A 27,269-nucleotide genomic window follows, 5' to 3' on the forward strand; every position below is an offset into this window, starting at 1 on the left:
GGAGAGACGGGCAGGAGGGCAAAGGGAGAGAAGGAGAGAGACTCTCAAGCAGGCTCTGCGCTGCTATCATAGAGCCCAGTTCAGGGCTTGAACTCACTAACCATGAGATCATGACCTGAGCTAAAGTCAAGAGTCGGACACTTAACCAGGTGAGTCACCCAAGCTCCCCAGGTTTTTGGAACTCTTGACTATCTGTGTGATGTAAATAGAGGAAACATATTTAAGGAAAAAGTATTATGCATGCAAATCAAAAGGTTAGGCTCTCCTCAGAATTATAACAACATAGTGTTTCATTATGTTTTCTTAATTCATTCTGTATGCACACACATACACACATACCACATACAGAAGACTCTTAAGAATCTAATTCTCATGTTATTTCCCATATTGCTTTCAATTGTCAATTGTTTTCAGTTTCCCATATTATCAAAAGATAATAGCTAGAAATTAATTTATTAAAAAAACTATAGGGCATTCTCTATGTTAGTTTTTTATTTCACTTAATTATCTAGTTTTGTTAATTGACATTGTTTGACAAAACTGAAACATTATAATCTTATTGGCTGCCACTAATATAAAGAATGGATTCTGTAATGCTGATGCATAGGAGCACATACACCCCAATGTTCATAGCCGCACTCTCAACAATAGCTAAAACATGGAAAGAGCCTAAGTGTCCATCAATGGACGAATGGATCAAGAAGATGTGGTTTATCTATACCATGGAATACTACATGGCAATGAGAAACAATGAAATCTGGCCATTGTAGCAACATGGATGGACCTTGAGGGTGTTATGCTGAGCGAAATAAGTCAGGCAGAGAAGGACAAATATCACATGTTTGCACGTATAGGAGGATTAGGAGGAACAAGGGGGAGAAGAAGGGGGGAAATGGTGGGGGAAAGGGAGAGAGGCAAACCATGAGAGACTCTTGAATGCTGACAAAAACCGAGGACTGATGGATGTGGGCGGGAGGGGGGGATGGGCATGGAGGAGGGCACTTGTGGGGATGAGCACTGGGTGTTATGTGGAAACTAATTTGACAATAAACTATTTGTAAAAAAAAAAAAAAAAAAAAAAAAGAATGGATTCTGTGTTGCGTTATAGAAAAATTGCTTTATGGGTCATTCTACTCTCTTTTGTAACACAGATATATAATGATTAACTTAAAATGAATGAGCACCTGCAGTCATCTTTTTTTATAAGCTGGGTAATGACTTTTTGCTTTTTCGTTTAGTAAATATTGATTGAGAAACTACTGTGTATCAGATACAGTTCTAGGTGCTGGATATGTAACACAGTTCTATTATAAAATATGGTGTTTATCTTTGTAGGTGTGTACAGGTTTTCAAATATCCAACACTACTCCCCTCAAAATAAACCACAAAACTTGCCATAGAAAATTCACCGTGTCTTGATAACTTTAATGTAATTCTGCATCATAAAATCCATACTAAATCTGTGTATTAGCTACTTTGGAAACAAGCAGCATTTTGATGATTTCTCTTCATGACTTTTTTGTCCCCTATACTTGAGTGGTTGCTTTAGACATGCCTGGTACAAATGAATAGGGTTTCTTTAATATCTCCATATGAAGCTGAGGTCATCATTGAGCAACAAAATACCCCAACCAATGTCTAAACTGTTTAGTTGCAGAGTCTCATCTCATGAATGTTGATTTAAGTGAATTTTAATTGTTTTCGTTTGCAGGTTTCTCTTCCCTTTTAATATGTTTTAACTTAAAGGAAAGCACAACACCAGTTTTCATTAATTGGAGAGTTGGTACATCAGTAGTTATCCTGTTCTCTGTAATTTAACTAGTTAATGAATTTGTTCTTTTAAAAACAGATTCTAGGGGCACCTGGGTGGCTCATTCAGTTAAGCTTCTGACTTTGGCTCAGGTCGTGATATCATGGTTCATGAGTTCAAGCCCTGCATCTGGCTCTGCTGTCACTGCAGAGGCTGCTTCAAATCCTCTGTCCCCCTCTCCATCCCCACCCCTCACCCCATCATGGGATCTAGCCATGCATAGGCCCTATGCTAGCAGCACTGGGCCTGCTTGGGAGTCTCTCTCTCCCTCTCTTTGCCCCTCCCCTGCTCACTTGCTCTGTCAAAATAAATAAATGAACTTTAAAAAAAAAAAAAAAAGGACTCTAGAAAGGAACCTCTCATTCCTAATTCTAGTGTCTGTTTGGTAGATTTCCTGTTTACTGGAGAAAGTAGTATAAGGAAATGAGAAATATCAAAAATCAGAAGTGTACTTAGCCTAAGAATCTAATAAACATATGATCTTTAAAAGTTTTATTGGGGCATCTGGGTGGCTCAGTTGGTGAAGCGTCTGACTTTGGCTTAGGTCACGATCTCCTGATTTGTGGGTTCGAGCCCTGCATCGAGCTCTGTGCTGACAGCTAGCTCAGAGCCTGGAGCCTGTTTCAGATTCTGTGTCTCCTTCTCTCTCTTACCCTCCCCTGCTCATGCTGTCTCTCTCTCAGAAATAAATAAAATGTTAAAAAATTTTAAAAACAAAAAAATAAAAATAAAAGTTTTATCTTTTGTCTCCCATGGCTAGCCATTTAAGAAACCATGAGACCACAAAAAAAAGCAACATTGACCTTCTGAGAAAACCTTAAAGATTTCCAGAATAACTTTATTTATTGTGTGACATTTAACCTGTGCTTATAAGTATATCCACAATTTCCTTTCTTGTATCTCAGTATTGACTGTTTCAGTGTGATGCAGTAAGACATGATATGCTAAGTTTATAACTCAACAATACTAAGACTTTTGTTTCCACTTTAATAAGGAAAACTTTTAAAGACTTTCTCATTAAAATACAAAATGATCCACACAAATTAGAAACTAAATCTTCCAGTTAGAAAAGAGTTTCTGACTAGGATACTATCACAACTTGTCTTTTCCCAACTCCCCCCACCTCCTACCCCAGCTGCTAATTTCTATACCCATTTATTTATGAGATAATCTAATTGGGTAAAGTATGAATCAGAAATAAGGCAGACCTTTTGGGAGTTAATGGGGGGAGGGGAGAGCTGAGAAATTTTTTGGTCAGTTTCAATCTTTAGTTTGAATTGTGAACTTGCACATTGTTGATTTTCCCCCTTGAGCTTCTGCTCATTTTGTCTCTTTTTTCAAAACAGGCCTGGAATGTTCTGGCCCTGGATGGCAGTAACTGGCAGCGAATTGACCTGTTTGATTTCCAGAGGGATATTGAGGTATAATTATGTGGTGTGTGGCCCCATTTCTCATGTTAGAATGTAATTACAGCATGGAACAGATTAGCCTGAACCATATAAATCTCCTTTCCCTGGAGAGAGAAACTATTAATTTCACTGCATCTGAACTTCATGGGAACTGCAATGTTCCCAACAGCTTGCTCATTTTTTGAGAATAAGCAGAACTATTTTACTGATAGAATACTAAATTATTTAGTATTAATAGGACTACCATTTTTTGCTTTTATTTTTGTGGTGGAATTGTGAACATGTTGCTCATTGTAAGGCAGTCTTTCTATATTTGCTTATTGAAGTATGAGTATACTTAACAGTTTGTTGGGGGATATTTGCATAAATTCTTCTTGAGATGAGCATTTTGGTTTTTTGGGAGCCTACAGACAGTTTTTATGCAGAACGAAAAAAGAATAAAGCCAAGTCATTTAATGAATTACTTTGCTCGGGAGAGATTTTTTTTCACTTCTCACTTTTCTGCTGTATTTCATCTTAGTATATAGCCTATTATCTCTAAGCCAGAGAAGGATAATAATGGCTTAAGCTTAAAATTATTTTAACATGAACCTGAGCTCTGTGATGGTTGGTTTTCTTGTTGGGAGAAATAATAGCTTCCTCATTTGTTATAAGGATAAAATGAGATTTAGATTTAAAACATTTTATTTTAAGTTCCAGTGGAGCTTGTCTTGTGGATCCATATAAGAAGTTTTTAGGGGCACCTGAGTGACTCAGTTAACTGTCCTGCTCTTGCTTTGAGCTCAGGTCATGATCTCACAGTTTGTTGATTGAGTTCCACACTCTACGCTGACAGCATAAGGGATTCTGTCTCTCCCTCTTTCTCTACCCCTCTCCTGTTCAGGCTCTCTCTCTCTCTTAAAATAAATAAATAAACATAAAAAAAAAAAAAAAAAAAGAATGGGTAAAAGGGGCTCTGGGAGGCTCTGTAAGTTAAGCGTCCAACTTCAGCTCAGGTCATGATCTCACAGCTTGTGAGTTCAAGCCCCATGTCGGGCTCTGTGCTGACAGCTCAGAGTCTGGACCTTCCTTCAAATTCTGTGTCCTCTCTCTCTCTCTTCCTCCCCCACTCACTCCCTGTCTCTCAAAAATAAATAAACATTAAAAATGGAAAAATAGAAAAGAAAGTTTTTTAAAAAAGCCTCACATGAACTTACCATTATACATAGAACGTTCCATTTCTACAGAAGGCACTTTTAAAATAATAGCCACTGACATTATGCAGGATTCTTATATTTTCCACAGTTGTCTAATCTTCATGGATATGAACATTTAAAGCAACGTGGCCCACAAAATCATTCAGCAAGGTTTTGTTAAAGTGTCCATTGAGTCTCTGCTGTATTGAGAGTACTATAGTAACACTTTGGAGAGGATTCAGAAATAATAAAGGAATCTAATGTCCTCCAGTAGCTGCAGTTTAACCAGGAGAGCAGCTTACATTAACATAGTGCATAAAAACTGCAGAGCACCATTTCCTCAACTAGAGAGTACCTTACAAATTGAACAAAATTAGCAAATAGGGTTTAACCTTGTTTTGGGTAGATAAGTTAATCAGGAAAGCAGTCTCAAATAAGTTGACATTTCTTTATTGAATTTACTACGTTTTTAAATCAAGTCAAAGCCTCTGCTTATAGATTATTAAAAATGAGGATGTGTTCTCTTCAAAAACAATGTGGTGGCTTAGTTTTTTTCGGTTTGTGTACCTGTTTTTTCTTTACAGGGTCGGGTAGTGGAGAATATTTCAAAACGATGTGGGGGCTTTTTACGAAAATTAAGTCTTCGTGGGTGTCTTGGAGTAGGAGACAATGCATTAAGGTAAGAACATAACTATTGATCAACTGATCTTCTTGGCTAAAGAAAAGAGCAGCACCATCTCATCCAGGAAAAGTTACAATAATTTTGTATATTCTTAAGGTATTCTGAAGCCAAATACACATATATTGCTTATAACACAAAAACATCCAGTACTGGGATGTATGGTTTTGAGAATAAAACAAGAACAAGTACTCCCTGCCAAAAGCCAGATTTCTCATATCCTAAATGGTCCTTTTGGAGTCGAGTAAAAATTGTTCTTAGTTTGTTAACTCAAAGTTAGGGTAGTTATAACCTTGGTTAACAAAAAGATCAATGTTTAAAAGTTTGTGGTTGAAAATGAATTTATTTGTAAATGTGAGATACTTTTGTACCAACATCCAGTATTACCAATAATATCTTTTATTATTTTATGTAATGCCTAGAATTGTGCCTATTTTGTTTCAAACCTTTAAATTTCTTCCCTGTAAAGGACCTTTGCACAAAATTGTAGGAACATTGAAGTACTGAATCTAAATGGGTGTACGAAGACTACAGATGCGTAAGTATTTTATGTTTTAGAAGCGTAGTCATAGCCCCTTGTGTCCTCTCTATGCTAGCTTTATATGTGGGCTATTAAGTATATTTAGCAAATTTCATTTTGATTTTACAGAAGGAAGATATTTTGAAAGGAGGAAACATTAAAGTAGAAATGGCATAAGAAACTTGTTTTGGAATCTGGCCCAAATCCTATCTTGATATTTAAAGTAAAACTTAAAAATTAGAGTCCGTGGATATGTGGTAGGGATACTAATACTAGACATTACTAGGACCACTTGTATTTCAAGAAGATACTAGTAGCTTTCATTCAAAAGGCAGAATACACAGATAATTCTATTAAAAATATAAAATCTTAAGTACATACTAAACAACTTTGATCATCAATACTGAGAGCTTTTGTTAAATGACCCTTTAAATGTACTATGTCTGTGTCAGTTACAGTATAAATGGAATAAAACAGTCGTTCGTCCTTGAGAGCTTACTGTCAAAGATCTAATAGACAATAAATTACCTGTTTATTGTTTTATTTTGAATACTTAATATTATTGAGATTGGGAATTTGACCACTTTGGTAAATACAAAAGTGACATAATTTACACGAAGAATAATTTTCTAAGAATCTATTCTACTACCAATAATAAGCTGACAAAAATATAGTATAATTTATGTACAAAGCTATTCATTTTTACTATTTGTAATAACAAATACTGCATTATTTTTAATAGCAAAAGACAGGAACAACCCAAATATCAATTAGTAGAGGACTGTTAAAGGAATGAGGAGAGTGTATAGTATTCTGGAGTGATCTCTAGGACATACTGTTTAAGTTAAGAGAGCAAACTGCAGGGGCACCTGGGTGGCTCAGTCAGTTAAGCGTCTGACTTCAGCTCAGGTCATCATCTCACGGTTCGTGGGCTCGAGCCCTGTGTCGGGCTCTGTGTTGACAGCTAGCTCAGAGCCTGGAGCCTGTTTCAGATTCTGTGTCTCCCTCTCTCTCTGACCCTCCCCTGCTCATGCTGTCTCTCTCTCTCTCTCAGAAATAAATAAAACAGTTAAAAAAGAGAAAAGAAAAGAAAGCAACTGCAGAGGAATTTGTATAAGATACTTTTCGTAGAGCCAGGAGGTATCCATGTTTATTTATATTTTCAAAAAGAAACAGTTTAAAGATTATAAAAATGAGTAAAAATGGTGATTTGTGGGTAAGAGAGTACAGAGACAGGGATGAAAAGGAGACTCTCAAGTATCAGGTTTTGTAGTTTTCCTTTAATAGATATGTAAGTGTTTTATATATAATTAAGATATGAATTAAGTCAAAAAGAAATGAAAGCAGTCCCTAAATGAAAACAAAACACATGAACTCATATCAAGTTGGAGTTGTAACCATACAGAGAGAAATTACTTCTACTGACTTTGATTTAAGCTTTTTTTTTTTTTTTTTTACTCTTTATCTTAACCAAAAGGCCAAGAAGCAATAAGTTTTAGGTGTTTTTTTTTTAATGTTTGTTTATTTTTGAGAGAGAGCACAAGCTGGGGAGGGGCAGAGAAAGAGGGAGACAGATGGTCTCCGTGTTGACAGTGGCACTTGAACTTACAAACCATGAGATGACCTGAGCTGAAGTTGGACGCTTAACTGACTGAGCCACCCAGGTGTCCCTCTTATTTTTGTGTGTGTAAGTTTTATTTATTTATTTATCTATTTTTGAGAGTGAGACAGAGCACAGTGTGGGAGAGGGACAGAGAGAGAGAGAGAAAGAGAGAGAATCCCAGGCAGGCCCCACACTCCATACAGAGCCCGACGCAGAGCTCAAACCCACACACTGAACTGTACGATCATGACCTGAACAAAAATCAAGAGTCAGATAAATGCTTAACCGACTAAGCTACCCCGGCGCTCTGACCGGCTTTTGATTTCTTATGAAGAAGAGTTTTAAATATATGCCAAAGTAGACAAAACAGTGTAATTGAACACATCACCCAGTTACAAATTGATAATTGAGAAATTACCACTTTTTGATCAGTCTTGTTTCTTCTATATCCCTAAATTTTTCTTATTTTGGAAAAAGTCCTAGACATCATATTATTTAATCTGTAAGTATACATTTCTAAAAGATAAAAGCTTTTAACATAAGCGTGTTAATTTTATCACTCCTATTAAAAAACTTAATATCTTAAAATCGTCAAATAACCACTGGCCAGTTCAGATTTTTGCTTCTTCTAGTAACTTTAAAAACATAATATTTTAAGCATAATATATAAGAAAAAAGACACAAACTTTAAAAAGCAAAAATGGAGACTTATTCTGCCATAAACAACTATAAAACTATACAAAACATATCAAAGAACGAGTTTCAGATGTTGGACAGTATGCAGCACAGGACTGAGAATCAGGTGAGCCCTGTGACCACCTTGGCTTTCTGCCTGGTGGTGTTTTCCAGATGATGGTATAAGGAGAAGGAACCTAAACCAAGAACAAGGTTCTGGCTGATTGAAAGAATAAGAGATCAGAGCTCAGGGAGACAGAAGTGGCTGTAATTTTTGTCTCGAGATGGGGGAACTACTCAAAGACTACAGAAATCTATATTGATTTGGCTGAATAGTAAGCTATAAATGGACATATTGAGACCCCACAAAGCTGGGCAAAGAACATTTAATAAGCAAGGAGCAATTACCAGGAAACTGTAAACTGAAAAATTGCCAGAACTTAAATAAGGCTGGGAGAACTTCGGACTACTCAAAATGAATGTTCATTAAATACCTTGAGGCATTTAATAGAGACTTCAGAAAGGTCACACCTTCATAGTAAAGCTAGACTGGACCTGTCCCAATAAAGGTTAAAAAAAAAATCACGGTCAAATTGATCCATAACTAATTGAGCTGCCTGTCAAGTTGACACTCTTTTAAAGAAGACAACAAAGCATGGGGTGCCTGGGTAGGTAATTGTTTAAGTGTCCAGTTCTTGATTTTGGCTCAAGTCATGATCACATGGTTGTGAGATCGAGCCCTGAGATGGAATGCTTTCTCCGTCTCTCCCTCTTTCTCTCTCAAAAATAAGGACAACAAAGCCTAAACACTCAGCATACAGAAATCCCAGCATTCAGTGAAAATTACAAAACATGCAAAAAAGCATGAAGTGATACCAGAAGAAAAACCAGTAAGTAGTAATAGGCCCAGAAATGACAGAAATTATAAAATTGACCAATAAAAAAAGTTTAAAAATAGCAAGTACAAACATTCTCAAGAATTTACACAAAAACTGAAAGATAATATGGAGATTGAAGTAAAAGGATGAGAAAGGAGGATATACTATTACAATCACTAATCATAGGAAACTTGGAATGGTTAATGATATGAAATGATGTAAACTTCAGGAAAAGTGTAGGTGGGAAAGATATTAGAAAGTAAATGACAAATCAAGTAGACCAAAAAAAAAAAAAAAAAAAAAAAAGGAAAGCTCTAGAAGACTTGAGCAACACTGTCAATGAAGTTGTCCTAATTGACACTTAACAGAATGCTATACCAGAAAGCATCAGAATAAGCGTTTTTTTCAAGTGCACTTAGAATATTCAGTGAGACACACCAAATAATGGACCATAAAAAAAATTTCAGTGAATTTACATTTGAAATTATACCGAGTGTACTGCCATGTCCTCAACAGAAAGTAGAAAATCAGGATTTTTGAAAGTTAAATATTATCCTTCAGAGTAACCTGGGTCCAAGAATTGATTACAAAGAAAACTAGAAAATATGTTTTGCTGTGTGATAATGAAAACACAACATTTGAAACTTGTAGACTAGGCAATACTTTAGAGAAAAATGTAGTTTCAAATACTTATGTTAGAAAAGAAAGGCTTAAAATCAAGGATCTAGGGGTTTGTGGCTAGCTCCATTGGGAGAACAGAGGTGGTGACCTCGGTGTGGTGAGTTCAAGCCCCATGTTGAATATAGAGATTACTTTTAAAAATTAGATTGGATATCGGGGCGCCTGGGTGGCTTAGTCGGTTAAGCGTCCGACTTTCGCTTAGGTCATGATCTCGCAGTTTGTGGGTTCAAGCCCCGCGTCGGGCTCTGTGCTGGCTGCCAGCTCAGAGCCTGGAGCCTGTTTCAGTCTGTGACTCCCTCTCTCTCTGACCCTCCCCTGCTCACGCTGTCTCTCTCTCTCCTAGAAATAAATAAAACATTAAAAAAAAAGTTAGATTGGATATCAATAAAATAAGAAATAGAAAAACAGCAATAAAACCAAAAGCTGGTTTTTTGGGGAAAAAAGGAAAACCAAAGTTGACAAAAGCAGAAATGAAGGAGAACACTAAATATTTTACCCAAAAGATTAAGACAATCTGAATAGATCATTAACAAGTAAGTTCACTCAATTATTCAGAAGAATCCCATAAAGAGAAGCCCAGTCCCAGATGTCTTCAATGGTGAATTCCATCAATTATTTAAAGAAGAGGGGCAGCTAGATGGCTCAGTTGGTTAGGCATCTGATTCTTAATTTCAGCTTAGATCATGATCTCACAGTGGTGAGATCAAGTCCCACATTGGGCTCCATGCTGAGCGTAGAGACCACCTGGGATTTTTTCTCTCTCTCTTGCTCTCTCTCTCCCCCTCCCCCCTTCCTCTACCCCCTAAATTAAATAAACATTTAAAAATATTTAAAGAAATAATAGCAATTTTCAAACTGACTCATAAAATGAAATAGGAAACATTTCATAACTCATTCTATGAGGCCGATATTTTTCTGATACCAAAGACATCACAATAAAAGAAAACCTACTAATTGTTATTCCTCAGAAACAGAACTGCAAAAATACTTGACAGAATTTTAGAAAACTAAATCCAGCAACATAAGAAAGGATTTTGGATCATAACCAAGTGGGATTTATCCCAGAAATGCAAATGTGATTTCATATCTGAAAATAAAATATAATATCTCATAATAATTAGACTAAAGTAGAGGTCAGTAGACTTTCTGTATGGGACCAGATAAGTAAATATTTTTAGGGCTGCATTTGCCGTACAGTCTCTGTCACAGCACTCAACCCTGCCAGCATGTTTTACAAAGACAGCTATGGAGTATATAAACAATTAAGCATAACTGTCCTCTAATAAAGCTTTATTTCTGGGCAGTGAGATTCGAGTTTCATGTAAGTTTCACATGTCACAAGATAGATCTTTATAAAAATTTTTTCAACCATTTGAAAACATCAAAACCATTCTTGACTTGTGAACCATATAAAAACAGTCAGCTGGTGAGATTTACTGCCCCCTGGAATAAAGGACAAAAACTACATGATCATCTCAGTATGATTATTGGCCTCTGAAATGGCCCCCAAATAACCCCTGACTCCTAGTACTCACACCCTTGTGTAATCTTTTCCCCATGAACATGGACTGGGTCTAGTGACTCATTTCTAACAATAGAATACTGCAAAAGAGATTGGATGTCACTTTGGAGATTAAGTCACCATAAGACTGTGATTCTGTCTTGTTCTGCTTTCTCTCAGGGCTATGGCTCTGGAGGAAGCAGCCTGCTCTGTTGTGAGTAGCTCTGTGGAGAGGTCCATGTAGCAAGGAACTTAAGGTGTGGCCAACAGCCAGCAAGGACCTGAAACCTATCCAAAACCAAATGAGTGAGCTTGGAATTGGATCTGCCGAGGTCTGCCAACAGCCACCTAAAATAAGCTTGGAAGGGAATCTGCACCCAGTTAACCTTTGAGATAAATGCAACTGTGACCAAGACCTTGATTGCAGCCTGTGAGACATCCTGAGTCAGAGGCACCCTGCTAAAATTGCCTATGCCTGTGTTCCTGACCCACAAAAACCATGCGATAATAAATATCTGTTGTTTTAACCTGTTCAGTTAAGTAATAGTAGATAATTAATACATCATCAGATACAGAAAAAAAGCCACATGATAAATCCAACACCTATTCATAATAAAATAAATTCTCAACAAACTAGAAACAGAAGGGAATTTACTCAATCTGATCAAAAGCATCTATGAACATGCTACTGCTAACATCATACCTAATGGTAAAAGACTAAATACCCTAAGGTCAAGAGCAAGGTAAGGATGTTAAATGTCACCGTTTCTGTCAACATTCTGTTGGAGATTCTAGCCAATGAAAGAAGCTTTAAAAAAAAAAAAAACTGACAGGAAAGAAGTAAAACCATGTTTATTCACAGATAACATAATTCTAAAAGAAGTGCTTGAAAACAACAAAACATTACTGAAAGAAATTAAAAGTATGTAGAGAACTCTTGCAGTCAGTAATAAGGCAATCCAGTTAAAAATTGGGCTAAACACTTGGATAGACGTTTCACAAGGAAAGAGATGAATGGCTAATAAGCACAAGAAAGAGTTTTTGTTACAGAATTGCAAATAAAACCACAGTAGGATTACAATCCATACCCACTAACATGACTATAATGAAAAAGACAGTGCCAAGTATTGGCAAAGATATGGACAGACTGGGGCCTTCGTGCATTGCTGGTAGGAATGTAAAATAGGACAGCCACTTAAGAAAAATAGTTTGGTGGTTTCTTAAAAAGTCAAACATAAACATAGTATAGGACTTAGCACTGCTAATCCTAGGCATCTACCCAGAAGAAATGGAAACATAGGTCCACACAAAGACCTAAGACACGTATCTGCCAAATAGAATGTATAACTCTTACTTGGGTCCTAATTTGAACAAGTCAACTTGACAAAGGCATTTATAAGGCAGTTGGGGAAAGTTGGAGACAGATGGGCTGTTAGATATTAAGGAGGAAAGATGTCCTGAAATATTTACAAGTGAAATAGTATGTCTGGGATTTGCTTCAAAGTACTGAAACAAAAACCAGAGGAAAATAGATGAAATAGAAATAGAATATTAATAAATGTCAAACCTTAATAGTAGTACAAGTGCATTTTATATTATTCACTCTTGTGTATATTTGAAATTTTCCATAATAAGTTACAAAAATTAAACTGAGAACTTGACCACTGTGGAAAAAGAGCCTTTAAGAAATTCATAAACGGGCACCTGGCTGGCTGGTCAGTCAGTAGAACATGTGACTCTTGATCTCAGGGTCATGAGGTGAAGCCCTGCATTGAGGGGCTTTTTTTAAAAAAAAAAGTCATGAAAGCAAGTAGGTAGTAATATTACATAACTTAGCTTGTTTGAGCCCAAAACTGGTCCTTTCCGGTTGCAAAAATCCAACCACTTAATTACTGCCACGCAAAAGGTTATCTTGAGCAGAGATTTAAGTGAAAGAGCAGAGACAGAGCTTTCAGTCTTCAAGTTGCACCACTTGCTAGCAAGTACTAGCTAGTTTCTGGTATTTCTGTATTTGCAAAATGCATATAGGTCTCTTATCAGCACATAGTGGTTTGCTGTTAAACATTTCCAGGTAAGAATCAGGTACCGTGATCCCTCATGCAAACGCTCATACACAGCACAGCCTTTCTTTGTGAGTGGCACCTGCCTCTTCCTCAGCATGACAGATCCCACAGGATTTACTGCTGCTTTTATTTTGGCTATGGAAATTTTATAGTTCTTATGTACAGACACCTGTTTAATGAGAATCGTGCATGATTTACTAAAGATGCATTCCTATTTGTTGATTCATTATTTTCTCCTTTTTCCATTTTTCAGTACATGTACTAGCCTTAGCAAGTTCTGTTCCAAACTCAGGCACCTTGACTTGGCTTCCTGTACATCAATAACAAACATGTCTCTTAAAGCTCTGAGGTAAATTTCTTCTAACAAGAATGTCCAGTAATCAGAACAAATATACGTATTTTTTATTTCAAGTAACTGAATTAAAGTTGGAATTGAAGGAAACTATGTTTTATAGATATGTACTATATTTCAGAGTAGATCTTTTGTTTTATCACTTGCCCAAGTTACAGGACACATCCAGGTGAAATGACAAGAGGTAACTAGGATTTCTGAACAGACTGGCACTCTACATGGATGATTATATTTTTATGAGGTCTTGATCCCCCCCCCCCCCCCCCCCCCGCCACCACCAGAAGGCCACATATCATTATAGCTTAGTGATTAAAGAAGCACTCTGGAGCCAGGTGATTAGCCAAGTACCTTGTACAAATATAACCCTCCTGAGTTCTTCCTTTCTATCTCATAGTGCTTTTGTTAGGATTAAACAGTATTATCATTATTTGATGATAGTATTAGGCCAAACCATGTAAAGTTGCCAGTATTTAACAACTTTTGTCTTAATGAAAATGATAGCGTCATATAGTTCAACCTAATATATATAAAGTGCTTAGCAAAGCACTAGTAAGCTCTTGATAAGTTTTGTTTTAATATTAATGTATTTTTAAAGTACATTACAGAAGATGTATCTTAAAAGGAAGGTGAAATGCCCATTTTCTTTGTGACTTTACTTTTTTATCAACCTTTTGTAAATATAGTTCCATGTATTGGTTATGTTCATGAACAGTAATAATTATGCTATTAAAAGAAATGTAGATTTAGTTGAGTGTAAGTAATCTAAAAATATGGCTTCTTCTAGACTTTCCTTATGATTATTGAGTACTATCCATCTAAGGCTATTTGCCATGTAGGATAATAAATAGGATACTATAACGACATTTATAGTTTATAAAATATTTTCACATAAATGATTTCATTTATTTCAAAACCTTGTGGAGAAGATAGGACAGACACTTTATAGTTAAGAAAGTCTAAAACATTTTTTAATGCCAGGTACCATGATTTAACCATAAAATGTAACTAAATAAGGTATTGTTGCTGCTCTTAAGCTGTCCAGAGCCTAGTGGGAGAAAAAATACACAGTATGATAAGTGCTGTTATAGAATTGAGTGCATCCATTTGAGAACATAGGAGGGAGGGGCTATGGCTGATTTAGATTAAGAGAAGTTCAGGCAGGTTTCCTAAAGTGACTTGCCTGAAGTCACACTATTAATGCTGAAGAATGGACTTGAACCAAGATCTCCTGCCTTCATTTTATAAAACAATTAAAGCAATATTTTCCAAAGAATGTCATAGAACTTGAGATTCTTCCATAGTTCAAATGTGAAGTCAGAGATGAAACTAATATTCTATAGAAGGCAGAGATCAAACACAATATATCTTAAATTCATCCTATGGAAGCAGTACTCCAGATCCTTCATAGATACAGAATATTTATAGATCCTTTGTAATTTTTACTTAAAAATTCAAATTTTTACTCATTATTACTTTGATAAGTAATAGAATTATTTAATAAAGAATCTGAATCTAAACTCTTCACTAATTACTCTGTTAACTTGAACAGATCACTAAATTCCTATTTGCTTTCCAGAGATCTTTTAAACATGTGATAAGTGCAAAAAGAGTATGTTTGAAAAGGATAAACCTCCATAACAATCTAACATATCTGAAAAATATTATTGTGCTTTGTGCTTATTAGTTTAGCTGGATTTGAGCTAGCTTTCCCAGTGATAGAGTCCCACGTGAACACCACAAGTATTGATAAATACACTTTGTTGTTGTTGCTGTTGTTGGATTGACTATATTCTAAATCTGTGTTATGAAAATATATTCTTAGAGGAGAACATGGGACTGTAGCCATTCCCTGATTAAGTAGACAGTAAAATGAGACTTTGGTGCCTTTGGAATTGGGTTTAGTCATGTTTGTTTCATTTTGTTTTGTCCTAAGTGAGGGATGTCCACTGTTGGAGCAATTAAACATTTCCTGGTGTGACCAAGTAACCAAGGATGGCATCCAAGCACTAGTGAGAGGCTGTGGGGGTCTCAAGGCCTTGTTCTTAAAAGGCTGCACACAGGTAATACTCCATGTAGTGCTTGTGAATGTTAGAAGAGCCATGGACTTTGTAGGGAGCCCAAAGATGTTGGCTTAAGGAACATGTAGTTGTATATCACTGGCCAAAGATACATACTTACCAAAATTAAAGTGTCTTCCTTAGAGTAAAAAAACCTAAGAAGAATGAATCAACATCTGACCAAAGAAATTTTTGAGGGGAGGCAAGATGGGGAGGCAAAAATCACACTAAGCATCCACCTCAGGCAAGAAAGGTCTCTTGCAATTTAATCTGAAAAGGAAACTTGCCATGTTGTCATTGTCTTAGACTTTAAACTGGAGTGGCAAGGAAGGCAGCCTTAGTTAGCAATTTCACTGGTTGTTTAACTACCAGGTTAAATGTGCCACATATACAGAACGTACATTTTATAGTGTTAATGTTTACTTCCTGCCAGTCACATTACAAATCCCAACATTTTCTGTAATTAAAAATTTTTGCTATCTTCCTGTTTTACTGTGGGAAAAAAAAAATAAGGAATTGACATGGCAGTGTCTGGAAGGAAATAATCAAAAGTGAGTTTAGAAGTGACTGACAAAGTAGGGCTAGGCTCTTAAGAAATTAGTTTACTAATGCTTATTGAAACCATGCCTTGGATGCCGTTAAAAGTGCCCTTACTCTTTCACCATGGTGGGACGAGTTCCATTGTTTAGAACAGAGCTTTGGAAGTACGCCTGCCTTAAAACAACAGCTTGAGCTTCTGGTTATTTATGGAATCCTGGAAAATATTGATTCGAATGCACCATTATACATTATAATCAATTACTTGCCATCTGTTCTCAGTACTGTACACATGGCACTGATCTTCCTTCCAGAGCAGATAAACCGGATTCCTTTCTCAGCTCCTGCTCCCAAAAAGTTTGTTTTTAAAAAACTTTGTATAGGAAGCATAAAAGTGTGAAAATTATTTTAGCTTCATAATCCCTGAGCAAAATGCTGTGAGGCATATTTAATTTATCAGAAGAAAAATCCATAAACATTAGGCAGTGTTTATCTTTTCCTCGATTTGGTGATCGTATGAATTTGATGTGGTTAAAACTGATGAAAAATACTGATAAGCCGTATTAATAATAGGAAGTACACCTTTATGTGATCACAAGTCATTGTTTCTGGTTCATTGTTCCTTTGAAATTTTGTTGGCTATATTTAGAATGTATTAATGAATGTATACACTGCTAAATCTTTATCCCTTGAAACAATATTAGTAATCATTTTTTTCTCTTTTTAATCTTTCTAGCTAGAAGATGAAGCCCTCAAGTACATAGGTGCACACTGTCCTGAACTGGTGACTTTGAACTTGCAGACTTGTTTAGTAAGCAGTCCTTCCCACAACTCTTTTGTATTAGTAATTCTTATCAGTAATATTATTGTAAGAGCTTTAGTCATCAAGACCAGTGGTTTCTCCATTCAATTCTGGGGACACTGTAAATACACAGAGGATTCTTTGCATGTTTAACGATAGTCATTCCTGAGGGTTTTAATATAGATAATATAGAAGGTAGCTCTTGCAGAATTCCAAATAAGCTAACTAATTCCATCCCTTTTCTGCTTTTCAAAGTGAATTATTCACAAACTTTAGTACTTAAAATATTTTTAGTAAATTAAATGCAGTCACGTCAATTAAGATCTGTCATTGGGTCACAGCTATTGGGAACCACTGATCTAAACAGATGACAAGCAAAATGTACACTTTAAATTATTTCCAATTAGTATCTATAGTTCACATTTGGCTTGTTTAAACTATCAACTTTTTTTGTGTCTATCCCCAGAAGCCAGCATTTTGCTCAGAGAATTTGCTGAAACTATTCAGGGTCCTACAACATCGACAGTATACTTTTAGCTTTTCTCTCTTGCCTTGAAAATTACATATATGTGTTGCCTTGGAATGAGAGCCTCTCGTAGCAATAAAAAAGAGTTGGTGAGGGCTTTCCTTGTTTTTGCTAAAACTTCTGCTCATTATACCCTTCCCTTGTTTGATTACCTGAAACTTGAGAGCATAGTAGTCATCTAGTTTAAAGGTGACATATAAAGGGCCATATTTTGTGCAATTGAAGCAACCTCTCCTTCTAAGCCCTTAGGGGATGGTGCTGATAATGATCTGCTCAGGAGGCTCCTAAAGACTTGAGTTAAAGGAATAACATTCCTTTTGATTCTGATCATCTCTTCCTTTTAATTCTGACTGTCATAGTTGCTAACTATCAGAATTTGCCTAATTTCATTTATGGAACCAAAATATTTGGCCTGCCAGGAAGAGCTTATACAACTGTTGTAAACACGAAACCATTACTTTACGGTGATAGGAAGAAACTGTTCTTGGGCATCTTCAGGTTCTATTTGTATACACAGACACATGGAGATAACACTCCGTATATATTTATATGGATATATATTACACAAACATTCACACAACCATATAAATATATACCCTACCTACCATTTGCTGTTTACTTTCACTTCCTTTATCCTTCCAGCAGACAGAAACTGCAGGTGGAAAGTGTAAAGAACCAGTTCTGTCATCAGTTTATTTTACTCTTTCCCTTCACCCAGATCTTAGGGCTAAGTCATCCCTTAGAATGTGATGAAATGATTCTTATTCCTAAGACTTCCTGTTTCTCCCCAAAACTGTTGATGTGACCAAAGTACTTTCTTGAGCCATTCTGTTTTTCTGGACTAATTTGAAAACATAAGAGTTTCATAAATTTTATTCTTTCTAAAATTTGAAGCATTGGTACATATGACTTTCCTCAACTTTCTTCCTCAGTAATCTCTTATAGACTTTAAAACATTAAGAAGGAAAAGGCAGCACAGCCCTATAATATTTTCCTAATATTATATGACATAAGTTTTCATTGGCCTGGTAAATATGCATGTTTATTGGTTGCTGTTTCCCCCTTTACATTTCAATTATCCTTGTTTAGTAATAACTGTATATCACACTTGTATGGCACTTTTTTAGTTACTTCACATGTGTTGATCCTCATTAATTATCCTCAAGATAAATCATCTATCTGCCTTAGCATCCATTTTTTTTATCTGTATCTTATTTCAGTTATGCAATATTGAGAATATATTTATTTAAGCAGTGAATATTTAAAGTTTGATTTTTTTTTTTCAGTTGTCCTGGCAACCTAAGGACACTGACTGAACAAAGATTGCAGGAGAGCTTTATTCTAAGGCTTACACAAAATTTGTGAATCTAACAGGACAAATTGAAGTGCTAATCATATCCTTCATGTTAAGATGTTTATACGTGGCATCTTTTTTTTTTCCGTTTTTTTAGTGTAACATCTTGCTTGCTGTGTCCTTTTTTATTTTAGAATAATTTAAAACTACAGAATTACATTTGAGTTAGTCACAGCTGTTTATCTCCATGAATAGTATGTTCTTTATATTATACAACTAAAATAAAGAAATAAATGGATCTGTGGTTGATAGGAAGTTGCAACTGTTGCCCATAGTTTGTTTTATTTTTTTTTTAGTAACTTAATATTAGTGTCAATTTTGAACTTACAAATATGTTTATACTGCTATGCTTACCTGTTTTCTAGGCTTTAAAGTCATTTAATTGAAATCTACCCCATCGTGCACCTCATGCTGTTCCCAGTCCCATTGGGTTACAAGAATCCCATTATAGCTTCCTCCCTTTACACCAAAACTGAGCACTGGGGCGCCTAGCTGGGTCACTTGGTAGAGCATACAATTCTTGATCTCAGGGATATGAGTTCAAGCCCCATGTTGGGCATGGAGCCTATATAAAATAAATTAAAATGAAAAAAATGAGCACAGATTCTCTCACAAGCTAAATCAAAAAACTGAAAAGGAGAAACAAAGTGTATTCATTTTCATTTAGGTCTGCTACCTAATTAATATTAAATCTATTTTATTTCTTTTTGGTGCTAATTTTCACAGGTAACATTTTTTCCTTTTCTTCTGCTAAGTTACTAATATCTATGGGTTTTTTTGCTCTTTTTTAAATTTTTTTTATTTTTTAGCAAATCACAGATGAAGGTCTCATTACTATATGCAGAGGGTGCCATAAGTTACAGTCCCTTTGTGCCTCCGGCTGCTCCAACATCACAGATGCCATCCTGAATGCTCTAGGTCAGAACTGTCCACGGCTTAGGTAAACATTTCTTGTTTAGCTCAAAAAATCAGGGGAAAGGAACAAAGGTCTTCTTCACCCAAATTTATTCCTTTGGAACTTTTGAGATTTTTAAGGTAGACACTACAAGGCTACCCTTTAGATGCCCAGCTACTTGCTTTGTACCTCATTTGATTACATGTAATTGGCCTAAACCAAAGGGTAATAGTTCCCATTTCCTACTTTCTTTCTATCTAGACTAGGGGGAAAAATTTTAACATTTTATTTCATTACTTGAGAAAAATAAGGACATTTTGTCTTATTAATACTTTCATATAACTCATTTCTGAAGAAAGTTTTTGAAGGCCTACCCTGTGGTTATTTGTATTGTGGTAATGATGCCAGGTATATAGCAGGAAGTATTTAAAAAGAAAAAACAGCCCTACAGGAAAACTTCCTTTGTGCTCATGATCTTTTAGAGCAAGACTTATTTCTGTATGGTTCCTCCTCTCTGCCAAAATATAGGATTGGCTGAATATTTACTAAAAATGCTGTGTTAGCATACACATGGTTTCAGACCCATACTGATGTTGTAAAAGCGCACAACACACTATTTTGTAATGAATAAGGATTATCCCCATATTCCTGGTTTGTTTTTAAAACAAAACTTTTATTGTACTTCTATGTTAGACATGTTGACCATTGTTTTAAGGGATTTACAAATGTTATTCATTTAATCTGCATAATACCATATAAGCACTGTTACTATCTCCATATTATAGATGAGAAAACTGAAGCACAGAGAGATCAGATAACCTGATCAAGGTCTCATAGCTTAGTGAGTTCAGGAGCAAGACTCAGACCCAGGCAGCCTGGCTTGAAAACCCAGGAAACCGCTTGTCTTACATATAATAATCATTGTAAACCAACATAAATTTATTAAAGCTTTTTGTAGTCACCTGGCCAGGAGTCTAACCATAATTTTTGAAATTTTGCCTAGATTATCAAAATTCCTTAATAGATCATAGACTTGGTCAGAATTAATAATGTCAGAGGCCCTGGAGCTAAGGAGGTAGCCAAATTCCTCCCTAAAGATCTTACACATTTTTTTCTCTTTTGATGAAAGGAGTGTTCAGTTCCTTATTCTTCCATGGCTTACCTTATTGTTCAAATAGAAAAGCTCTCAAATATGATAATCAAAAGTTAGGTTCAGTCGGATCATGTTTTCCCATTAGATATATATAACATTCATTTCTTATTGATTGTTGATAATGATTTCTTATACCGTGGCTTTATTTGTTTCAACTTATATAGTAAATAATTTGTAAGCAAACGTAAGAACATGTTTTGGTACTGTCACAGAGACGCCACCAAACTTTTCACAGAAAAGAGCTACTTTTGATTCCCCAGTCCTGTGGTTGGTATTTAGGTTGGTGTTTAGCAGTTCCTGAGTAGGAGAGTCTCTGCCAACTCAGTTCCCCTCTCCTCTCGGCCTCCCTGGGAGCCTGTGGGAGGAGGCAAGAAGCTTAAGGGTATTTTTTCATAAGTATGGAATTTCATACTTGGTACAGGCCTGTAATTAACCAGTCCCTTCATAGCATTTTTAAAAGCTATTTAAATCTGACTGAATCTACATGTAAAATAGGGAAAGAGAATAATTTATTTGAGGAACAGATTAATTGAAACAGAGTATTTATCTCCATTTCCTTTGTTTTCTAGGAGCAGGCTGCCCTCTGGGGGTAAGCAGTATGCCATCAAGAAGGCTTTTAAATGCATTTTTCATGCATTTTGGCATTAACTACAGGCTTCTATTATATTCTTCTGATTGCATCACCCTGAAATGTATTTACAGGACCACTTTATGATGACTCCATGAAAATGAATGGCAAGATCTGTATACAGACTTGCTTGGCTGTTAATGTCAATATAGTATGCAGTGCTTAGGGAATAGGAGGTTGTTTTCTTAAATTCTTGCTGTTTTTAATAAACCCAGTTTTCAGGGAACAAGGGCTTGACTTTCACTTTTTTCTTTAACAGAATATTAGAAGTGGCAAGGTGTTCTCAATTAACAGACGTAGGCTTTACCACTCTGGCTAGGGTAAGTATCCTCTCCAGGTTCTCTTGGTTTGGTTTGCAGTTTTTCTTTCAGAGGAGTAAGCAATGAGGGAAAAGTAGAATGGCAGCAGAACTGAGGATGTGGGATGTGAGGGAGCTTCTCTGTGGCTGGTGTTCCTGAGCATTCTCGTGCTGCAGCCCTAGGCCTGTAGAATACAGACTGCTCTGGAAATACAGACATGCATTGGAGAACATGATGCTCCTTCATGAGACTGATTTGCCACATTTTCATTAGATGGTGAACTAAGCAGGGACTTTCTCATGCTTCATGAAAGAAACTCTTGGTTACTTGGTATGCGACTGGTGGGTGAGAGTGTTGTTGAAAAAAATGTATGAGGCCAGTTTTAAATGGAGGTGGTTTAAGAGATTTTTTGTATTCTCCAGAATATGTTAATCCTTGGAATGGTTTATAAATCACTGTATAATATTTAAAATTACACTCTTTAGCCAGTATAATGGAACATGGGAAAGGACATTTGCTTTCAGGCAGATTGATGGAACGCTAATTGGTGGGGGGCAACACATGGCATAACTAAATGGGGACATAAAGCTTACCTTTCATTCTTCCAAAGAAATAATTTTCATCAAATTATTTATGGTTGAAAGGCTCTGTATTAACTTGGTATTAATGTTCAGAGAATTTATTCCCATGGACTTGTAAGAAGTTAGATAGTTTAAATGTACTATAATTGAGAAATTTCACTGTGATGGAGGCCTTTTAAAATGTGTAATTAATGGAATAAGGCAGAAAGTGTCATTAGAATGCACCAACTCTGAAACTTAAGATTTTGTCGTGAGTTTAATACCACTCCTGAGTCTTCTGGCCTTAAATTTTCCCATGTTTTAAGTGTTTGGGCTATAATTTTTGGGTTTTGTATTCTGTAGAATTGCCATGAGCTCGAAAAGATGGACCTGGAAGAGTGTGTTCAGGTAAGAGTATGAATTTTTACTCAGAAATGCAGTATGATAGAAACTTACCTAATGTGTGCCCATTAAAACTTTCAGCTCCTTACCCTAATGTCATACAGTGCCTGCAGCAGTGCTGACTCTCCATTTATTGTGATGTCCTCCAGGCATACCAGGCAGAGGTACTCGTGGTATACGTAGTAAGGAACTAGGAAAATACATGCCATCAGTATGGTTACCAGTGGAAAAAAAGAAGGCCCAAGCATTCAGGCCATAAAGATGTTAAAATGTTTCCTTAGACCTACAGAGTTATAATACTAGTAAATCATTAAAGCCCCATCACATTGGCAATATAGCACTGCCCTTTTTTTTTTTTTTGAGCTTAATGAGACCCTGGACCCCTTATTGCATCATTAGCCCTGGAGATCTGACTCTACCCTTTGGGCAGACAGACTGACCAGATATGGCCTTATGAACAATTTATTACCAATTTTAAGAGCTTTGAGATTATTGGTTGATGGGGAGAAATTTTGAAGGGAGACTCCTAAAAAGAAGATAGAGTAATAAATTTTTTAATGGCAAAAATAAAGGTAAGATACTCCAGTAACTATAGAAGTCAGTTTTTTCTAAAACGCTTGTTATCCAGACACTACTTAACAGCTATTTTTACTAAACTGAAACGTGTTCACATCCGTTACTTGCACATGCGTGAGTGTCCAGCGTGTCCTCCCCAGTGTTGCTCTTTCTGAGTGATGTGCACATGGCTATCCTCCCCAGCCCTTCACCCCCCACCATTTCTTAGCCCCTGTGAAGCTCTGTATGTTATAATCATCATCATTTCAGAGTGGGAGGGACATTTGAAAAAAAATACTGATTTACTTTCCAGACCGAAAGAACTCTAACAGACTGTTCTTCCTTCAAGAGTCCTACTTCTTGAATGTTCATAGTTAACCCAAGCCCAGCAGCCCCTTTCCACCACCTTTGGGAAAATACTTGACACCAAGGTTATCAGTCCAGAGTTATGGCATGGCTTATAAAATACAGGCCAAGTATATATTCTTAAAAATTTGAGGATATTCCCACATTAAATTTTTTTTTCTGGAGCAGTATCTTCATTTTCTTTTTTGTGGTGGTTCTGAGGTAGAACAAAGTCCGATGGGTAGAAACTACAAAAGGACAGATTTTCATTTCAGGAACAAAGAATTTTCAACAGACCTATTCAGAGATGAAGATTAGAGGTGACTGGATGTGTTCAAACCCTCCTGGATAGATTCCCAAAGAATGGGTTCAGGTAGCTGATGGGATTTCAACCTTAGGATTCTCTTATTTGATGATTAATATCAGGATAATCAGTCTAGAGGCGTCTGGCTGGCTCAGTCAATAGAGAATGCAACTCTTAATCTCAGGGTCACAAGTTCAAGCCCGGCGTTAGGCATGGAGCCTACTTTAAAAAAAAAAAAAAAAAGAGGGGGTATCAGTCCAGATCAATCTAGAATACAAGTGTAGTCAAGAATGAGGTATAGCCATGAGGCTTTTTTGGAATTAGACCTATAATATAAACTTATGTGTTTCTTTCAGATAACAGATAGCACATTAATCCAACTTTCTATACACTGTCCTCGACTTCAAGTATTGGTGAGTTTGACTTTTTGAAAGTTTTGCATTCGTTGGATTTAATCAAAACCCAGCTCTTAACTTTCCTCTTGGTGTCTGGCTACCATTTGGGGAAAGCATTTTTCTCCAAATTGCCAGCTTACAGAGGACCAAGGGATTATGTTATCAGTACTTAGAGATTGAAAAGGACATGGAGAGTATGAGTTCTCCCTCCCACCTGAATTATACTTCAGCCTAAATGGTGGTTACATTTTAGACAACATGGCCCAAAATTCAATTTGCTTCACTTGAGACTAATAGGTCCTGTCAATCAAGGCTTTAAGGGTGTTCTGTGCTACTGTTTCCAGTAATACTGTGGGAAAGCATTCTGTTTGACAAGTTTGTGTCCAGGCTCATTTTTTTGTGTGTATTTGGTGGGATATTACTGTCCAAAATTGGGAAAAAGGGTTCTGAGTTTCACATGGAGGAACCAGGAATTTAAGGAAAATTGATAAAGAGACTTATGTGACGAGATGACCACACCTGACGGGTGTTAAGAATCATCTTTAGTTGATTAGCTGCTTGGGCCTTCCCCTGTATCAGGTATTCAGCATTTAATCCAAATTCCAGAAAATTTTATTCAAGAAAAGCTTGAGCCCCCTTTGTCCCTGTAAAAAAGTGTTCATTTGTAGATGGGGGTGCATATGTTATTTTGTTCATGAACTGTTTCATCGTCGTCGCATTCACACAGTGTATTGAGAGTCACACACAGAAATGTCAGTTATTGATTGTGAAAAGCACAACCCCAGCAGCTCTAGCTTGCTCTCATTTTACCACATGGATCTAGTGATGGCTCCATATACGCCAAAATCCAACCCAGAAGGTTTCGTTTCCAGCCGTGCACAGGCCAGTGGTTAGAAGAACGCCATCAGATGTTTCAGTGACCTTCCTTGCTCTATTTGGCTGCAGAGTCTGTCTCACTGTGAGCTGATCACAGACGATGGAATTCGCCACCTGGGGAACGGGGCCTGCGCCCATGACCAGCTGGAGGTGATTGAACTGGACAACTGCCCACTAATCACAGATGCTTCCCTGGAGCACTTGAAGAGCTGTCACAGCCTTGAGCGGATAGAACTCTATGACTGCCAGCAAATCACACGGGCTGGGATCAAGAGACTCAGGGTAAAGATGTCTGCACACTCTCCAGCTCTAGTGCTCTCAGCACCCTTTCCTTCTTATGTTGTTTTTTTCTTTTTCCCTCCTTCATTTCCTTTTCTGTTTTTGTTTTAGATTTAGATTTCTGTGGTTTTTATATTTACTTGGACATTTAGCAAAAAGAGGAGAAAATGGAGAGCAAACCCAAAGATAGTTTTACTCGTTGTTCTAGATGGAAATTTAGTAGGAAAATACCCACTGAGGGGGAAAAAGTAGGTCTCCTTCCAGCAGAGTCTCTCCAATAATGTCTAGGGCTTAATAACATGCATAGAGTCAAAAACACATGCCAGAGTCAGGAAAGAAAGGAATAACAAAGAAAATATTTAGTTAAATGGGATTTAAGAATTTAATTTGCATTTTTCTTTCACATCAAACCCTTTTGCTGGGGTTCTTATTTCTTAAGACAACAAATGGATTTAAGGGTTTTGTTTGGTTGGTTTTTTTACCTCTTCTTTTAGCCCCATCCTCCATAATAAAGAGACCCATGTATAGCCACACAACTGAAAGACAGGTTGCCAGCAAGGAGGTTATAAAAGGCTAGATGAATCTGTATGTTAGATTATTCAGCTCAACAGACATTTATTGGAACATCTGCTTCACACCTGCTATGGGAAAGGCATTGAGCTTAGTTAGGCCCTTACAGCCGATGTCTAAAAACATTCATGTTGGCCATATGGCATCTTGAGTTCATGAAGACCAGACCTTATCTTGAGCTCCAGTCAGCCTTAGTTCCTCCTCTCCCTTCAGACCTAGAGGACTGAGAGCATAACCGCAACGGGAGGTCTTGGCAGCCATATTCCTTCTACACCAAAAGAGGAGAGTCACAGACCTACCAGAGCCTCTGCTATGGCCTCCTTACTATAGGTTTCCTAGACCTGCCTGGCTGTCCAGAATCTCTTCCACCTCTGAGTTCTCAAGGCTTTTTTAAATCTATTCTTCAGATCCTCACTTAGCACTTTTGTACTTGAATTTAGCTATTTAAGACTGTTAAGTTCCTTAGGAGCAGCATCTCCACGTTGACCACCTTTGTACCCCTCTTATGTTAACTAGCACAGTGCTTGAAAATGGTAGCAATTCAAAACCTTTATGTAATAGAAACTGGAAGTGTGTTGTTGAAAGAGGATAGTGAGGTTTTTAAACATCTCAGAAGAAGCATCATCAACAATGACTTTTAAGATTTTTTTTTAATGTCTTATTTATTTCTGAGAGAGAGAGAGAGAAAGAGATAGCATGAGCAGGGGAGGGTCAGAGAAAGAGTGAGACATAGAATCTGAAACAGGCTCCAGGCTCTGAGCTGGCTGTCAGCACAGAACCCGACGCAGGTCTTGAACCCATGAACCGTGAAATCTTGACCTGAGCCAAAGTCGGACGCCCAACCGACTGAGCCACCCAGGCGCCCTAACAATGACTTTTAGTGTTTATTTTTGAGAGAGAAAAGAGAGATGGAGTGTGAGTAAGGGAGGGGCAGAGAGAGAGGGGGAGACAAAGAATCAGAAGCAGGCTCCAGGCTCCGAGCTGCCAGCACAGAGCCTGACACAGGGCTCGAACTCACAAACCGCAAGATCATGACCCGAGCCAAAGTCAGATGCTTAACCAACTGAGCCACCCAGGCACCCTGGAAAAAATTATTTTAAGCTTATATAGTTTCTTTCAACTTTGGGAATCCAAGTAGGAATCCCTTTGAAACAGGTTAAGAGGTTAGTATGAAGTTTTTCCCCAGTTTTATTATTATGGAAATAGGTACCAAGGTTATGTGAGCTATTTACTCGTTTAGAATAATGTGGAGTACTACAAAGCAGAACCCAGGCCTCTCAGCATCCTGACTGGTACTCAGCCTCTGCCTTGCTTTCATGTTCACTCAGCCCCTCTGTGTTTTTTCTGAAAAGCAACATTGCTCTTTCTGTTTAAGCCCTCTCTCTT

The 27,269-nt window shown here is 36.9% G+C and overlaps 1 protein-coding gene across 5 annotated transcripts in view; it reads left to right on the plus strand.

The window, feature by feature from the left end:
• FBXL20 (F-box and leucine rich repeat protein 20) overlaps positions 1–27,269 on the plus strand; it is a 93,880-nt gene that overhangs the window by 65,497 nt on the left and 1,114 nt on the right. For 4 of the 5 annotated variants that reach the window (XM_039227815.1, XM_039227816.1, XM_039227818.1 and 1 more), the window contains exons 4-14: positions 3,157–3,231; positions 4,979–5,073; positions 5,543–5,611; positions 13,248–13,343; positions 15,280–15,406; positions 16,677–16,751; positions 19,432–19,562; positions 21,558–21,618; positions 22,521–22,565; positions 24,120–24,176; positions 25,104–25,316. In XM_039227815.1, the coding sequence (XP_039083746.1) occupies positions 3,157–3,231; positions 4,979–5,073; positions 5,543–5,611; positions 13,248–13,343; positions 15,280–15,406; positions 16,677–16,751; positions 19,432–19,562; positions 21,558–21,618; positions 22,521–22,565; positions 24,120–24,176; positions 25,104–25,316 (1,044 nt within the window). The remainder of the gene's footprint in view (positions 1–3,156; positions 3,232–4,978; positions 5,074–5,542; positions 5,612–13,247; positions 13,344–15,279; positions 15,407–16,676; positions 16,752–19,431; positions 19,563–21,557; positions 21,619–22,520; positions 22,566–24,119; positions 24,177–25,103; positions 25,317–27,269) is intronic. The other variant, XM_039227819.1, reaches the window with a different exon arrangement.

This window comes from Hyaena hyaena, unplaced genomic scaffold (assembly GCF_003009895.1).
Source record: "Hyaena hyaena isolate Hyena2069 unplaced genomic scaffold, ASM300989v1 scaffold_29, whole genome shotgun sequence".
In the NCBI taxonomy this organism is placed as follows: Eukaryota; Metazoa; Chordata; class Mammalia; order Carnivora; family Hyaenidae; genus Hyaena; species Hyaena hyaena.